Source organism: Colius striatus, chromosome 3 (assembly GCF_028858725.1).
Source record: "Colius striatus isolate bColStr4 chromosome 3, bColStr4.1.hap1, whole genome shotgun sequence".
NCBI lineage: Eukaryota > Metazoa > Chordata > Aves > Coliiformes > Coliidae > Colius > Colius striatus.
Genome location: NC_084761.1, coordinates 21,437,373 through 21,454,614, shown reverse-complemented (window position 1 = coordinate 21,454,614; position 17,242 = coordinate 21,437,373). Strand labels below are relative to the sequence as shown.

At 43.9% G+C, this 17,242-nt stretch overlaps 1 protein-coding gene across 2 annotated transcripts in view; it reads left to right on the top strand.

Moving 5' to 3' along the window:
• Positions 1–15,966, top strand: part of CNOT6L (CCR4-NOT transcription complex subunit 6 like) — a 37,330-nt gene extending 21,364 nt beyond the window's left edge. For both annotated transcript variants that reach the window (XM_061994369.1, XM_061994367.1), the window contains exons 6-12: positions 516–584; positions 2,566–2,723; positions 3,687–3,841; positions 5,218–5,369; positions 6,479–6,703; positions 7,399–7,601; positions 7,950–15,966. In XM_061994369.1, the coding sequence (XP_061850353.1) occupies positions 516–584; positions 2,566–2,723; positions 3,687–3,841; positions 5,218–5,369; positions 6,479–6,703; positions 7,399–7,601; positions 7,950–8,162 (1,175 nt within the window). In that variant the 3' untranslated portion in view covers positions 8,163–15,966. The remainder of the gene's footprint in view (positions 1–515; positions 585–2,565; positions 2,724–3,686; positions 3,842–5,217; positions 5,370–6,478; positions 6,704–7,398; positions 7,602–7,949) is intronic.
• The last annotated feature ends 1,276 nt before the right edge of the window (positions 15,967–17,242 follow it).

Below are 17,242 nucleotides of genomic sequence, written 5' to 3'. Positions count from 1 at the left end.
CTGAAAAATCTTCCTTGCTGAAGTCATTTTGATATTTTCCACTAGAAATTATAATCTGACTGCAAGCATAATGTCAAATTTAGATCTAGAAATACCAAAGCAATTGCAAATATCCAGTATCTGACTTAAATCCTGTTCTATGGTCCTGTAACTGAGCTTTCTGTTTTGCCACTTGATATCTATTAAGTTAAAACATTTCAGGAAGGATGGATATAGGGTGAGATTCTTGGAGAAGGGAAATATAGGATGGCTGAACCACTACAGAATTTCTCCCTCCTTCTTCAGCAGTATGGCAGGAGTATTTTGGTGGTACTTCTACATCGAAAGCAAGACAACTGACAAATTTGCTGTTACTACAGCTAGCCATTTAAATGATTTTTGTCTCCCCTGGAGCATCAAAAGTCTTGGGGAGTTGGGATTGCAAGTCACAGTGTGGAACATTAATGTTCCGCTATCATTTTTGGCTTAGGAATTGTAACATACAAATATAAACAATGATTTAATTTTTTTTCCAGTTCATCCAGAGCAGCTGCCTCCAAGGCCATGGATTACTTTAAAAGAACGAGACCAAATTCTGCCCTCAGGTAAATCATTGTTTCCTATGTCCAAACAATGATGAGCTGAAAAATTTGTCTTTGGCTTTATTTTGAGAGAAGTCTTCTGCCTTACATGGATCAAATTAAAAATAGCAATTTATCTTCATTTGTACTAAAACAATTAATGTGGCTGTGCTATAAATACCATTTTTGGAATTGGAATGGGACGCCAGCCGTTTCCTTCCCATGTTAGGCTTTTTCATAACAGTTCCAGCGCCCGGTGCCCAAGCAGAAGAGCTTCTTTTTTAAAAAAATAAAAATTTCTCAGCAATAAGACCTGTAAAATAGTGGTGTGCAAACGCCCTGTCCACGCACAGGCTGCCTGAATTGAGACAGAGAAGTTCCCGTCCGCGAGGAAACATGTGGAGTGCCTGGTACTGAAGTTAGTTTAGTGCCCTCTATTGTTGCTTTTCATAAAGTGCAAGAGGCAGTGTTCCTTCAGGCTGAACAAATCCAGTGGCTCTTCTTTCCCTGCATATCCTGAATGTAGCCCTCCAAAAGCATCAATCAGCTTGTATATAGAAGAATGCCATTTGTTCTTGCAGAAGATCAGATGAGTAACCAGCAAGAATAAAGGGCAGTCCTCCCTACTTTTTTTCTCTTTAGGAGTGTGAAGATGGTACTTTTAAAAGACCATTTTGAAGATAATTTCCAAAATGTAACTCAGTTGTATGTTTGACAAGCTGATGTTGCAGTTACGAACATCTGTCACTTTTTCTGTACTAAGGAACAACAAACCAGGAAAAAAAAAGGAAGAAATAGAAAATGCCAAAAGTCCTTTAAGCAACCATAACATTTAAGTTCTGCATTTCTGTTTCAAACTCCCTTACAAATCAGTATCTCAGTGGAGTTTTAAAGACTTGGGGTTTATTTTTTAAAGCAAAATTCCTGCCCAGAAACAGAATTCATAAGTCATTAGAAAGCATAGTGTTTTAATTGAGTGAGCTGTGGAATATTTCATGGCAGAAACTGTAACAAGCCAATTGGTTGTTACAAAATCAAAAAAAACCTAACGACAGAAATCTTCGTTGACTGTGAGTATAAAAAAATGCAGCTGTGGGGTAACCTCACAGTAAAACCTCACTTCTTTCCCTGAGCTGTCTTTTCCAGTGTCATGGTGCTAGGATGTTGCATTTACCTATCTTTTTTTCTTGGTGTAAAATGTAAAGGAGTTGAGAAGTTTGTGTGAAAGAAGTGTATTTCAAGTTGAACGATTTGATGAGCTGCATGCTGACATCTCCTGTTTTTTTTTTTAAAATATGACCACATAATGTATTAGATACTTGCTAATTTATAACTTCCTTTCTCTTTTCTGCCTTCACTCAGTTATCTCTCTCACCCTTAGGCTTGATAGACACAGATACAATTTGATATAAACAGGAACGTTATACAGTTGCTGGGAAAATTGTACAAATGGTTTGGAATCAGATTGCCCCAAAATGAAACATTCTAAAGCAGCGTTTCTGTCTGCTGCTGTGAAATTGTGATGCAATAACAGCTTCTTTAGCAGCTTGGTTTTGCATTTGCTTTGTAACTGTCCAGGTCACTTAAGCCTGGAGTTGCTGTGTCAAGGCATCTCATGCAATAAACACAGAGTTTTGATTCCCATCACTGAAATGGCTACTCCTTTCCCTCTTCTTACCTCCAAAATCCAGAGAGAGACTGTTCCTAATTGTTTCTGACCCTTAGATCTTCTCCATCCTCAAAGGGAATAAAGAATTACCTGCAGAATGGGATTACGTTGCTTTTTAGGCACATGATGTAACACAGTTTTGGTAGTAATGCTGATTTTTGTTCAGGAAGCATTCAGTTGGCTCAGCAGGGCTCAGCAGTGGAATAAGCCCGCTGACTTGTGTCCAGTAGGACCTCCAGAATAGACCATGTAAGATTTAGTATTTTGGCTTGAATAAGTTCAGCATTTGTTATCTTCAGAGGTTGATAACCTTCCCCTTCCTTTCTTTCTTTTCAGCTTCATTCACAGTTATGTGTTACAACGTATTGTGCGATAAATACGCCACCCGGCAGCTCTATGGCTATTGCCCATCTTGGGCACTCAACTGGGAGTACAGAAAAAAAGGAATCATGGAAGAAATTGTCAACTGTGATGCAGATATCATTAGTCTTCAGGTAATCAGAAAACAACTATATTTTCCATCAGAAACAGAAAACATTAACTTCCACTTTCAGAATGAAACACTCCCTCGAAAACACCAGATTTATCTGCTTGCTAAACAAATTCTGGGCCTTACCAATACAAGCTGTGTGTACAGCTCCTTGCTTACACCATTGGCATGTGTTTTGTGAAACAAGACAAAGAGAGATAAAATTAGTAGGTAATTTGCATTGGAAGATCTGTATCTTTTCCCTCTCAGATAAGCATCCTAAATACTTTCCCTCTGAATGTACAGGGTTTACTGCATAAGGGGAGAATGTAGAAGACTATAACCCCAAATCTCGTTGTTCCTAGTCCATTCCTGCTTGGTGTAAAATTGAAGTCTCAAAAATACTCTTACTGACAAACATGGGGGCTCTCAGGGTCGAAGTTAAGCATCAGTTGTCATTGGCACATGTATCCTGCTGTATTATTACAAATTTATTGCCGGTGTTGAGAACAGTGGAACTTTAAACTTTTTAAAGCAAGTTCTGGTAGGCAAAAATGTTGCATGAGAAGAGAGTAGTTACTATGGTCTGAAAACCTCCAGAATCCTCTTGGAGACAAAATGTTACAGAACAGCAAGAGACCCTTGTTTGAAAGAGTTCTCCAGGTTAAATATTAATGGCTGCTGGATATCTGTTGACCTCAGAAGTTTTCACCTAGGACAGTACCCGCATTCAGATGTCAAAAATATCAGGTGTAATCTATAGCTATTCAAAATACACCTGTCTTTTGAGGAGATTCCAGGATATCCAGGAAGGCAAACCTGTTTCCAGCAGGCCATTAATCTATAAAGTGACAGGATTTGTGCAAACAGAAGCTTTTTGCTTCCATGAGAGCTGCTGACTGCAAGCCAAAGCAGGCCCAAGTTACTATACAGCGATAGGAAGGGTTTCCTTGACTTTTTAGCCTAAGACATTTGTGTTCAATTCCAGGAAGTGGAAACAGAGCAATACTTCACCCTTTTTCTGCCAGCTTTGAAAGAACGAGGATATGATGGATTCTTTTCTCCCAAGTCCCGTGCCAAAATCATGTCTGAGCAGGAGAAAAAGCATGTGGATGGCTGTGCAATATTCTTCAAAACTGAAAAGTAAGGGGCAGAAGCAGCTTTTGAAAAATACATTAAAGCCAGCTTGATTTAAGTCTGAAAACTTTCCTCTCTCAGGATGCATGATACCCAAATACTGTGCTGTAAAACAAAAGCTCAAGTTCACTACAAAGAGTGATCCTCCCTTCCCTTTTGCTGCTCTGGTTGCAACTGGGGTCTTCCATTCCTTTCAGACTACAAAGAAAGATATCTCTTCAGCAACATGGAAGTTGCAGTAGAGCTAGTTATGAGTAAAAACTTACATGCTTTGTGTGCACATTTTTTGGCAGAACTAACAAACACCTCACCTGTACAGACTTAAGCCTTGCTTGACAAGTTCCACCCTTCTGAGATTAAAGGTCTATAAACTGTGCTGAGTTATCTTCAGGTATTAAAAGTATTGCTGCCAAAGGATCACAGAATATTCTCTGCTTTAATGAGTGGAAACATTACGTTATTGAATAGCTGATGCAAAAAGTTCTGCTATGCTTAAAAGCATGAAGCTATTGGCATGTAGGAGAGGTGCTGGCATTCACACTTCTCGTCTGTGTAAACTGCTCACGGGTTGTACCACACTGAGTGTTGCTCTGAGTATTCCCTCAGAACAGTTTTCAGTAATTAGAATGGAAACTTCCTAAACCCTTTGCTCCCTTTCAGAGTTTCCACTGCTTCCAGAACCAAAACAAGGCCTTTCAGATCAGGAATGGTTTTGAATAGAGAAGGTCTGTTAAAACAACTGATGCTTTTCAAACCTTGAAACTGACAAGAGTAAACAGAGAACTGGTGATTACTCTGTGACTCTCACAGATGAAAGCAGAGGACTAATGATACCTTCATAAAAAATTGTTTAGAGCACAAAACAAACCAAACTTTTCCCAAAGGAGCTTTCAGTTTGTCCTGAAGCAAGGTGTTTTGAGGCATGCTTAGGCTTGAAAGGAAGGAAAAGCCTATTTCACAAAACTAATGGTGGTAGCTAGTGGCTTGAAAGAAGCTGGGTTTTAATATTGCGTTTGCCTAAAGTAAAAGGCAAGCTTATAATTACCGTCTCTTTTTCTTTGCCTATAATACTCCTGAGGAGGTACGATAACCTCTGAGAGTTGCTCTAAGTATTCCTCTCAGAGTGCTGTGCTGAAACAAGTAAACACTTCCTAAACCCCAGGTGTCTCGTCTCCGCTTAGAGTATCTCACTTGCCAAACCAAGAGCTCTGTCCTGACTGGGGGGACTATTTCTTAGAACTCTTTTTACCTCTATAAAAGAAGAGGACAAAAGAAATGTCCCTCTCCTTGGCCATGATAGACTGGGGTGCAGGTAGAAACGGTGTCTTTGCAGGTATCTGTACATCACACGTGCTCACAGGCAGTTCTCTCTGTTTGATCAGATTTACGCTGGTGCAGAAGCACACGGTGGAGTTCAACCAGGTGGCCATGGCTAACTCCGAAGGCTCAGAGGCCATGTTAAACAGAGTGATGACGAAGGACAACATCGGAGTTGCTGTGGTGTTAGAGGTGCACAAAGAATTATTTGGAGCAAGTGAGTATGATCATGATTCTCTCACCAATTATTCAGCCCCAAGTGAGAACATGAGTTATACCTAGATAGTGTTATTACCATTGGTAGTGATAACCAAATACTCACAGATGAGCAAACACCGTTCCCTGTGTTTATTTGGGAAATTACAGCCCATTGGTGGCTAAGACGGGACACAGGTGACATGATTTCCCGGTGTGGTTGTACTTGCAGCCACATGCCCAGCATTTAGCATTCTCCTTTCAAGCTTTTGTCCCTGCTTACTTACTCCATTAAATTCTACTTGGAGAATTAAGCTTTTCCAAGATCAGTGTGTTTACATGCATATGCTGTTACCGGTAGTTGTCAGTAATGTTCAGCTTCTCTTTTCAACTCTTTTTCTCCCCCTTGATCGAATCCTTCCATCCTCCCTCAGTGACTACATGACAGTGCTAATCTACCAATGTGAAAGAATGAGATTATCTGGTATCTTTTCATGCCGCTCTACTGACTGACTGTCACAGTCTCATTAAGTTTGATCAGATGCAGTAGATGATTTCAACATCCTTAAAATTGCCACTCTGCTCTGTCTGTGCATCCATTTTTATAATTGCTTCTTGCCAGGAAACCCGTCAGGGGAGGAGAATCTCTACATTGCAGCTACCTGTGACTTTATGCCCCATCTTACAGAATACTGCTTCTCAAATAGTAAAACCATCTGTGGTGTTTTGCAGCAGCCAGGTTCACATTGCATTCACTGAAGCAGGTTTGAGTTTTTCCCAGGGGAACAATTTGCATGGCAGCTGAGAGTCAGGAACCTCCCTTGTGCCTTGAACATGGAATAGCAGTACACGGTCAGGCAGTGACAGCTTAAGTGGTAAAGAAGGAATGCAACTGTTACAATATCAGGTTAGGCTGGCTATTTCTTTCCCATATTGGAGAGATTTAGTCATGTAATATTATGTAAATGCTGCTGAGATAGGAAGGAGAGGCAGTGCAGGTAATGTCTGTTTTTTCCAGCAATTAAAGGACAGTCATCTGCTGGTGTGTCTGACTTGGAGTCTTTACTAGCTGGGGGAATCTGCCCTATTCACACCAGCTTTTCACTGATAAGAATGTATTTCTTTATCCAGGTATGAAATCGCTTCATGTGGACAAGCAGCTGCTTATAGTGGCCAATGCCCACATGCACTGGGACCCCGAATACTCAGATGTGAAACTCATTCAGACAATGATGTTTGTCTCAGAACTGAAAAATATCCTGGAGAAAGCCTCAAGCAGGCCTGGCAGCCCAACAGCAGATCCTAACTCTATCCCTCTGGTGCTGTGTGCGGATCTCAACTCATTGCCTGATTCAGGTAAGACTGGTTTTGGCTTTTTAACTTGAACCGTTGGGAACATTTCAATCCTCTTTTCCTCTGGGGGCAATGGGGCGGTTTGCACTTCCTAGCTAGGTATGGATCAGAGCTTTCTGAGTAACAGTTGTCTTGTGAAATCTGGCTGAAGGGAATGCAAGTCCTCGGGTTCAGTGGACTGTTCTTTGTCGTGAGTTGTACACTCCAGAAAAGCTGGTTACACCTACAAAGAGGTGGAAAAGCACAGTAGATCTTAAATAAATCATTAAATGAATGTTCACACCTTGAGCAGCTGTAGTAAGTAGGAAAGACACAAGTTTGCGCTCAGAACATGAAAACTTTCTAAGGAGATGGGTTTGCTTTAGTAACGATGACATTTGATACTGTACGTCCGGTAGATGTACAAAAGCTGCCTAACACCGTCCCATGCGTACTACAGTACGTGCACGTTCACTATGATCCTCAAAAAGTGGTGTCAAAACCCATGGAGATCCTCAGTGCCCTGCCTGCCTGTCAGAAAGGTGCGTACAGCTCTGACACGGGCAAGACAGCTGCTGTGTAGATTTCCTCTTAGGTGGAAAGCTCTTCTCTAGTCTCGTGGAGTGTCTTATTGGTGTTTCAGTGTTTACCTCCAAGGCCAACGTTCCCTGAATGTTGTATTTCAAAGCGACTCCCTGAATCCTTTCCTTTGCAAACAGGTGTAGTGGAGTACTTAAGCAATGGCATAGTAGCTGACAACCACAAGGACTTCAAGGAGTTGCGTTATAATGAGTGTCTCATGAACTTCAGTGGCAATGGAAAAAACGGGGCTTCTGAAGGAAGAATTACACATGGCTTCCAGCTCAAGAGCGCCTACGAAAACAACTTGATGCCTTACACCAATTACACTTTTGATTTCAAAGTAAGCAGTGATTTTTCTGAAATTGACCTGGTCTCCCCAGGACGCTGTCTAAATTTTCTGATCATTGGTTGGTTTTCCCTCTGTAAGTGCCTCATCACTGGTTCCCACACTTGCTGGACATTTTTCCTACCACACACAAATCCTTGGTTTGTTGGCATTTTTAAGCTTCCCACCTGGCTACGGCCAGTGACTTAAGTGAGAACGGATGTTCCTTACCCTAATTCCAGCGCTGTGCCTCTTTCTGCCAGCTGCAGCCGGAAGCTGAGGTCCGTTCATCTCAGCCTTAACTGAGTTGAGGTTGCCAGAAGCGAGGTCTGTTCTCACTGTCGTGTTTCTCTTTCTCCCTAGGGTGTGATTGACTACATTTTCTATTCCAACACTCACATGAACGTGCTTGGTGTCCTGGGGCCTTTGGACCCTCAGTGGCTGGTTGACAACAACATCACTGGGTGTCCACACCCTCACATCCCTTCAGACCACTTCTCACTGTTAACACAACTCGAACTCCACCCTCCGCTCCTGCCTCTTGTCAACGGTGTGCACTTGCCTAACAGGAGGTAGTGGAGCCCTGCCCCTTTGAGGGCAAGGACCTGTTGTTATGGACCTGTACAGTTGTAAATCAAAGTATATAGGAGTGAAGTATGGCCAACCTTAAGCTGCTTCTTCAAGCTCCTTTCCTTATGTGTTTGATATGAGATTTTGCACATTTTGGTGCATATTGGTATCATTTGGCACTAGGGCTGGAACCAAAGTATTATTCCCTTTCCAGGTTTTTAATTTAATTTTTTTTCCCTGTTTTTAAACTGGCAAGCTTTTTCTTTTCAGTAGGAAGCTACACTTAGAAATGGACAAACCAGATTACAAACTTGCTTGTTAACATATTTCAAGATAATTCTTTTTTCCAGAACGTGGCAAAATGAGCCAACCTTTTAAAGACAAAGAAAAAAAACCAAAATAGCAATGCTTGTTTTGTAGGAACTATATTAGAAATACTGTTTCATTTGAACCCAAAACAGAGACTGAACTCTGCATCTGAAATAAATTTTGCACGTTAGCGAAGCACTTAGTACCTGACTATAAATCATTAGCAGTGTAGCCCTGCCCCTCATCTAACTAACATTAGAAAACCAAAGATGGCTTAATATCTGCAATACAGTTTGAGGTCTAAATTCTCCTGACATACCATCATTTACAACAATTTTTCCAGCAAAGCTACATCTCCCGAGACTGTGCAGGTCAGCACTTAATGCCACGTGTAGATCGCTTGCTTGGCAGATGCAAGTTGTGAAGAGCTCTGTCCTTTCTGTGCAAGATAGGCAAGAAGGACCTCTGTGCCACAGAGCTGCCTCTGCCTCAGCAAGCGAGGCGACACGCCGTGCAGCGGCGCAGCTTGGGAGCAGGGCTTAGGCACGGTGAGAAACTGCACTTGAGGTGAACAGTCGTGAGCGTTTGGGTTCTGGGGAAAAACAGAACTTGCAAATCTGTCCCTAGGTTCCCTATTTATTCTAAAGCTTGGGATTAACTGCCTAAGTTCAAGGTACAGGAAAAAGCTGTTGGACGTGACCTTTCCCCTGCCTCTGAAGAGTGCACGGAGCAGCTCTCGAGCTGCTTTTTTGCACCAAGGAGCGAGCGGTAGCCGCAGCCATTCCTTGAATTACTTTTCCTGACCCTAGTTGCCAAATAAGCCGTCACACTTGTTTTAATAATCTTTGTCTTCTGTTGTCGTTCAGGGTTGAATTCCAAAGCTGCTGGTTCATTCCCAACTGTTAATGTTCTTTGGATGTGTTGGAAATCGGGGGTTTTTTTTCCTGTTTATGCTTTAGGTGGCCAGTTCAAAACCTTGTGCCTGGAGAGGCGTTAAACATGACGCAATTTTCTGAAAAATTGGTTGGCTGCTTAATGTTTAAAAAAAACCAAACGACCCAAAAAAATGGCACAGAGATAGGAAAAGGTTGTGTCTGTGTTTTTAAGTTTTTCTTTATTCTGCTTTTTTGCTGCTATAAGATTTTCTTGAATTTCTATTTTAAACTTTTCATGCACTTTACTGTTTCTAGTCTCAAAAATGTGATATTTTTAATAAAAGAAAAAGTTTTCCATGATGTGAATGACATTTTTAAACAGATTGCTAGCCTATATTTATGTCTCATTCATATACTTAAAAAAAAAGTCAAATTTAAATTGTGAGATTAGTTTTAAATACCAAGGACCCACCTTCTGTCTTGCAAAACTGCTAAGTCGGGCCATTCCTCTGTTCCTTAATTCAGCATTTCCTTTGTTGTTTTATACATAGGAAATTATCCATAAGGGGAGAAAAAAAAAAAAATTGATTGGACCTAGAGTAGAAACTGTTCCCTGGCTCTGGTTGGGGGACAGGGAAGGGAGGGGTGGGACACAACTCAAAAAATCAGTTCAAGGAAATTACAACTCCCTTTTAAAAGAAGTGCCTAAAAAAAAGGATAATTTAAAAATTGGGGCATCATCTACTGTCTGCTAGAAATTGGAAGCTGGAATACCTGAACAGCAATTGCTTTGTGCAGCACCAAAAAAAAAAAAAACCCAAAAAAGCAGCCCTTTCTAAAGATGGATTTTCCTCTAGGTGCAGGTATCCCTTTTTTAATATACCTCAGCGTTTGCCACCTAGCCCTTGCACAAGCAATTTGAAAGTATAGTACTGGAAAGTAGAATAGCATGAAAAACTTAATTCTCTGGACATTACCTTTCTGTCATGAGCTACTGTATCTTTTTTGTTTAATGGAGGAAGGGGTGCTCTGCCCTGGAGCTGTGCACTAACCAACCCTTCTCCTCCTCTTCCTCCACACGTGTTAGCTAGCAACGTGAGCAGTATTTCCTACCATACTTCACTCCCAATATTTTTTGAGATGTTTGTATAAAATGGAATTTAAAATTTGCCTGTGATTGTACATGAACTGCAGAGGAGCCTGTTTATTAATAAAAACACAAACAGACGACAATGTTTTGTAATATCGGGGTGGGCGAGGATGGGGATGAAAACAAACAAAGCCCTGACAGACGTTGTAACCTGCTTACGTTTGACTTTCCTTTGGTTTCTAAGCAGTTGAAGTGTTCTGTTGCAGGAAGGTGGTTCATTGGATTTTCTCTGCTGCGAAATGCACTTCTGACCTTCCATTGCTCTGGGCCATGTGTTCTTTAAAACAAAAAGTCATTTAACAGACATTGCACAAAACTTCTGGTTTTTTTGTGTTTTTTTAAACAAGAGTCTTACGTTTTGGTGGATGCACATAACTGGGGACATGTTTACCTGCCTTCCATCCGTCTGGCTCCATCCCCGTTTTCCTTCTGGGTTTTAGGGTTTTTTTGACTTTCTCAGCAGGAGCAGTAAAGGGGACTGTGCTTTTTTGCAGATGAGCAGAAACACTTTCTGGAGAGATTTTTCTGCTCTGGAAAGAAAGGGAGCAGGGAGCAGGCAGCTGCCAGCCTCGTGTGCAGGACAAGATCCCTCTTGGCAAACATGCACTGTCCAGATGGCAACTCATTTTCATTTAACCCAGATGGAAGCTGGCAGTAGGGTGTTTCTAGGGGAGAGGGAATAATAGGAAGCAAAATATCCCTAACCCTAAGCAGACATGGATGAGAATCCATCAGTTCTCTCCATCACTGACCCTCGGCTCCTGGCTTGTTGCACAGACAATGCCTTGGGGAAAGAAAGAAAAAGCTCTAAGCCCTTTACTGCTTCTCACTGTCTTGGTTCGCTTTCAAAACTGGTGCCTGATGTCAACTTCTAAGCAACAGCACTGCCTAAAGCAAGCAGAGAAAAAAAATCCAACACCTTCCTACAAGCAACTTTTTAAAATTCAGTATGGTGAATCTGTTAGATACGGGGTTTTGCGTGTGTGTGTGTGTGTATATATATATAAAAAAAGAGAATTTTGTACAATGTAGCTGAATATTTTTGTTTCCTTATTTCCACATAAGGAGTGTGAAGGTTTGGTTACCACACACTGAAGTCAGGTATGGCACAACGGGGCCTGAGACCAGCTTTCCTTCCCATTTGCCTTCCTTAAAAGCTTTTGTCATCCCTTTCTAGCACTTGTTGAGAAGATACTTCATTTTGTCAGTAAGCTGTTGGAAGCCACCCCCGGTTAGTCTGCAGAAACATCCAGGAAGGGTCTCGGCATTCCCAAGTCCTCGCTGTTCTGTGTCTTATAAACTAGAAAGCCAAAACCTTTGACCCATAAACCTTTTCAGCAGCACTTGCAGTGACCTAACGCAGCTTTCGGAAACGTACCGTGATTTTCAGCGTTTGGGTAACGCTGCCTATGGCTGACAGTCTCCCACCTAAATCCTCCTTTATACTCTTGAGTCCCCAAGGCCCACTTTTCAAAGGTGCTGAGCATCTGCAGCTCCATCTTAATCCCCAGGATCGAGTTTTTGGAAACTGGCTTTCCACAGCTGACTTGTGAGACATGAGGTACAAAAAGTGAGCAAGAATGTGAGACCTGTAAGGTTGATACCCCTTTTTTCCTCTAGGGTTGGTCTTGGGCAGGCAGCAAGAGGGAAGCAGGAAAGTGAAATCGTTGAAATCCAGAGTTTATCTGTTAATTTAGGAGATTGGTTGAGGAAACACTTAGATTCCAGACCAGGAATACAATTTTCATGACTGCTTGGTAGGGAGCAAGAACTAGAAGGGATCTGCCACTCCTTACTTAAGACCAGTTTTAAACCCAGCAGCACAACAGCAGTTACGTCCTTTCCACAATGCCCTCACAAGTTTTAACATCAAAACCTTCCTTTGGCATGAAATTCGGCATTGCAGAGTGGAACTAAACTCCCATCCAAACCAAGTCACCAGTTTGCATTAGAAACACCACACAAATGCAATAACCACTCTCATACTGCTTTAAAAGGGAATTTACTCACAAGTAGCCGTTGTCCTCTCCGCAGCAACCTCAGCTTTGTATGCAGTTATGATTCCTCTGTTACTGGCTTCTGTATAATTCTTCTTGTAATGGTAACGAAGATGTAAGGCCTGTTTTGAACCAAAGGAAGGATCTTCACCCTCTTGTATGGGCAGATGACTGATGTAAGCACATCCCTGCCTGGCACACAGCAGGAGGATTCTGTGTCCTGCTTGGTTACCACACAAGTGTGGTGTCCATCTGGGTGTTCTTCACAACCAAAACTGCCTGGTGGGAAGCCAAACAGCATACAAGACTTGAAGTTCATATTGGCTGCAGAAGCTGTGTGGTTTCAGCACTGAGCACACCTGTTGAAAAGCCCCTCCTACCTCATTTGGTGTGTCCTAGAAGGAGATGAAGTGCTGAGTCTTGGAGGGGTTTTTACCCAGGGGAACAGGGGACTCCATGTGTCAACGATCAGAAGAGAAATGAGCCCCAGATGCAGAGAAGTTCAGGTTTTTCTGATAGAGGCTACTATTAGCTGAGTCTCCCCATCTCTTAGTGAGGAAAAGCATCTGGTGACCTGCAGGTGCTTCTGAGATGACAGAAGTACAGTCATATGCCCTCCTGTTCCTACCCTTCAGTGTTCAAAGGCAGCACAAATCCCAAGAGAACCTAGTGGAAACCATTCACCTCTTAAATGTCTATGCCAAGCGTCAGCCAAGAACTCCCTTTTAATATTCAAAACAATTTTAGAAGGAGATTATAAGACTCTAGATCCAGACACAGCTCTAAGGGATACAGTATCTTCCTCTGTGACCAGTCTTTGCACTGGCATCAACCACGAATTTGCCTTTCTTCCAGGAAATGTGAGCAGGGACAAAAACCAGAGCAGGTGAGTGTTGTGGTTTTGCCCAGCCAGCAATGAAGCTCCACGACAGTCTCGCTCAGTGCCCTCCATTCAGCCCCATCCTCATTAGGATGGTGGAGGCCCCAGCAAAATGGGAGTAAAAAGATAAGCAAGGATATTGTGTGTTGAGACAAGAGCAGAGAGGGCTCGCTGCCAATTACTGTTCAGGCAAAACAGACTCCAGTACTCAACTTAGAGAGGAAAGTAAGGAAAGCTTATTCTACTACCTACAAGAAACAGCAAAAAGCAAAAAGAGAGTAGGATGACTGAGAAAATTACAACCTTTAAGATCTCCCTCCTCCATCCCTCCTTTCTTACCGGGCCCAGCTCACCACTCCTGATATCTCTACCTCCTCCCCTCTCAACGGCTCATGGGGGCAGGGAATGGGAGATATGGTCAGTCTCTCACAGATAGGCTCTGCTGCTTCTGTCTTCTCAGATGAGAACAACTCCTGTCATTCTTCCCCTGCTCCAATACAGACTCCCTCCCCTGGGACACAATCCTTAACCAACTTCTCTGGTGTGGGCTCATCCCCACAGTTGCAGCTTCTGCAGATACAGGGTCCCTCCCACAGGACATGGCCTCCTCTGGGCATAGTCACTGCCCCTGATGAATGCAAACAAATCACTGCTTCACCAGTCCTCTTCACAAGATGCAAGGGAAGTGTCTGCTCTAGCACACCTCCTCTCTTCCCTCACTGACCTTGAGGTCCACATGGTTGCTTCTCTCCCAACTCTTTGCACCACCACCAGCCAGAAAAAGAAAGAAGGAGAGAACCAGAAGGAACAGGAAGAACCCTCTTCTTCCAGCTGCTGCTTATTAAAAGGGATTGTGGAGGCACCCAATTAGCTCAGCCCCAGCAGTGGGTCTGGCTCAGAGCTGGGGAGAGTTTTGAGCAACTTCTTACAGCAGCCATCTTTACAGCCCCTTCCCCCTTACCAGAAATGGCTTCATGTCAAACCATGACAGTGAGGCAGGCACAGGCATTCCGCTCTCTGAACAGGGACAAAATTAACACCTTTAGAGAACTCCTTCATCCTAAGAAAAATATGACTCTGCAAAAAGTCTTAAGAGATGATAAAGTTTGCTGGTTTGGCTGCATTTGAGGGTGACGGATTTCAAGTGTACAGTTCCTTAAGAGTCCATCTGAAAGTAAGCATGAAGGTAGGGAAATGCTGGGGTACTTTGGTACTTCAGGGTGTCTAATCAGTGCTGGTAAAGCAAGCCAAGCACTACAGCTTTCTCTTTTTTTCCTGCCCCCACTGCAATCATATGGCATGTTTAGGTTGCAAAGCCTCACCCTTGGAGCAGTGAAGGTCAGAGCAAGGTGGTACTTGGTCTTGTCCTCTGTGTCAAATGGTTCCTACACTTTAGGCATTTATTTTTGTCTGTATTGTTCTTTGTTCCAAAGCAAAAAAAAAAAACCCCAACCCAACCAAAAGCCTCCAACCCTCAGGGTGGCTTTTCTTTGCAAGTGACATGTTACATGACTTTGTTTTCCATTTCTGATTATCACATGGTGTGTTTGTTTTCCAGGCTATTAAAAGCGTTTGTGTGCATCACGTCAGCTAAATATGCCCTTAATTCATCAACTCACAGGCTGGGGGAGCGGTGATGGGAGCCCCCTCCCACCCCATTCCCACGGTGGTTTATTTTGGGGTATCAGGGTTTTTTTTAAGCTGGATTTCTTTCTTGTGTGTTGCCTTTGCAACTGCAAAGTCCTGGCGCCTCAAAGATGGAGGTGCATGTGGAGATGGGAGGAAGCTGCAGTGTCACTCTTGGGCATGCTTAGGCTGACAATTTGAGGGGTGTTTGGATCTTGCTTTATGGAAATGGCAACTCTGCTTTGTATCGAAAGCGTGCTGGGTGCTTGGATGGACGCATCCTGCAGCTTGCGGAAGCTGGAGCCGCTGCTGGCCCCTTGGCCCTGAATTTGCCTCACCTGCCTTCTCCACCAGCCCCAACACCAGGACAGGGCAGGCTCCACAGGCACAACGCTTTGCCACCAGCCCTCTGCACCACACTTAGAAGAGCAGTGGCCTTCAGCTGAGACCTGAGCAGCAAAACCTGAGCAGCTTCTGTCCCACGTTTCCCAAGAGAATAAACACGCCACCTTCTCTCCAGCTCTCTCCGGTGCTTTTTCAAGAGGATCCTTTGAAAGCACTCCCTGAAAAAACTTGTGTTTTGGAGAAAGGGCCATGCCACAGTGCAATTCCCCTGGCAATAACTCACCAAGAAAGCAAGTTCTCATTGAGCAGGGACCCAGGCACGGGGAAGACCTGCTCCCTGGCACAGACTGGGGCCAGACAAAACAACAACGCTGGCTGAGCTCAGCAGCCCTGCCTTGCTGTAACCTTAGGGCAGCTCAGCAGAGGGAGGTCCTCAAAAACCTGAATTGTTGCTTTTTTTCTTCCCTTTTAATTTTTTTTAAGCAGAATCCCCTCCCCACACATACTCTGCACCATGGAGATGGGGTGCTGCTCACACATGATGGACAGAGCTAAATATCTGCTTGTTCTTTCCTACTTCTGTACTCTTATTTCCTTCTGTAGGCAATAAACAGCCCTTTTGCAACCACTCTTGTCTCCTGCTGTGGTTCCTGAGAGGCAGATGGGTGGGAAGGAGGGGAATGGGGCGGGGGGACCAGCTGGGTGTTTCCTAGCTTGCTACTGTGCTGGGACACACTTTTGGCACCCAGGATGGTGGGGTGAGTGCCACAAATTTGATTCCTACCCTTCCGGAGAGGTGCCCAGACCTCAGGCACCAGCATGGCCAAAACAGATTTGTAAATGGGGATAATTTTGTGCAGCATTGAGTTCCCATGTGCATCACCTCAATCTACAAGGCCAAGGGACATTCTTATGCAGTGCTGAGGTGCCATGGGGATGTTTTCATACAATCACAGAATGGTAGAAGTTGGAAGAGACCTTCAGAGATCATCTAGTCCACTCCCCCTGCTAAAGCAGGTTCACCTCAATCAAGTTGCACAGGAACACATCCAAGTGGGTTATGAAGTCCTTCAGAGGAGATTCCACACCCTCCCTGGGCAGTCTGTGCCAGGGCTTCCTCACCTGAACAGTGAAATAGGAGGCTACAGAGAGAAGCTCAGCCAGTCACTGGGAAATTTCCCAGCATCTCCCATTTCTCCCGTGCTTGCACAACTGGCAGCCAGTACCACAAAGCTGTGGGGGTCAGTCCCCCTCCAGCTCCTGCTAGCCTCCCATAGCCCAACCCACTCCTCCCAGGGCAAAAAGGCATGAAAACTTGGGAAAGGCAGGTGAAGAAATGCTCTGTGGCAAAGCAGCCAAGGGCTTCATGGTGGGTGCTACACTCCAGTCCAACTCCCCCACACCAAAAGTCTCAATCTTTATACAAACCCATAAGGAAAGAGCTGCCAAGGGGTAAAGCATGTTCATCCTTTTATTGATGGTCCCCAGGATGGGCTGCCATCATATGCAGGAGCAGCACAGGCACCCAAAAGGAGGGTAATGCTGGGTGCCCAAGGGACAAGCCTTTTTTGGGGTGTGGGGGAGGGGGGGAGGGCTCCTGCCCCTGCCATTTTGCCGGGAGCAGAGCAAGCACTGGCACTGTGCCGCGCGTGTCTCACCGCAGGGGGGTCACATTGCTACTGTCCCCGCAGAGGAACAATTAACCCCTGCCGGTTCTTCTTGTTTGTACCCAGATGTTGGGAGAGACCCTGCTCCCTCAGCCCCCCGCTCCGCTTCCCGCCGCCACCGCCCCAGCGCTTCTTTTTTGGTGGCATTCCTGCAGATTTTAGGGGGAGGAAAGAAACGGAAATCAGGGAGTTGTGAGGAGATCACCCTGCCGATGCCTTTGAGGTGCTGCTTGTTTT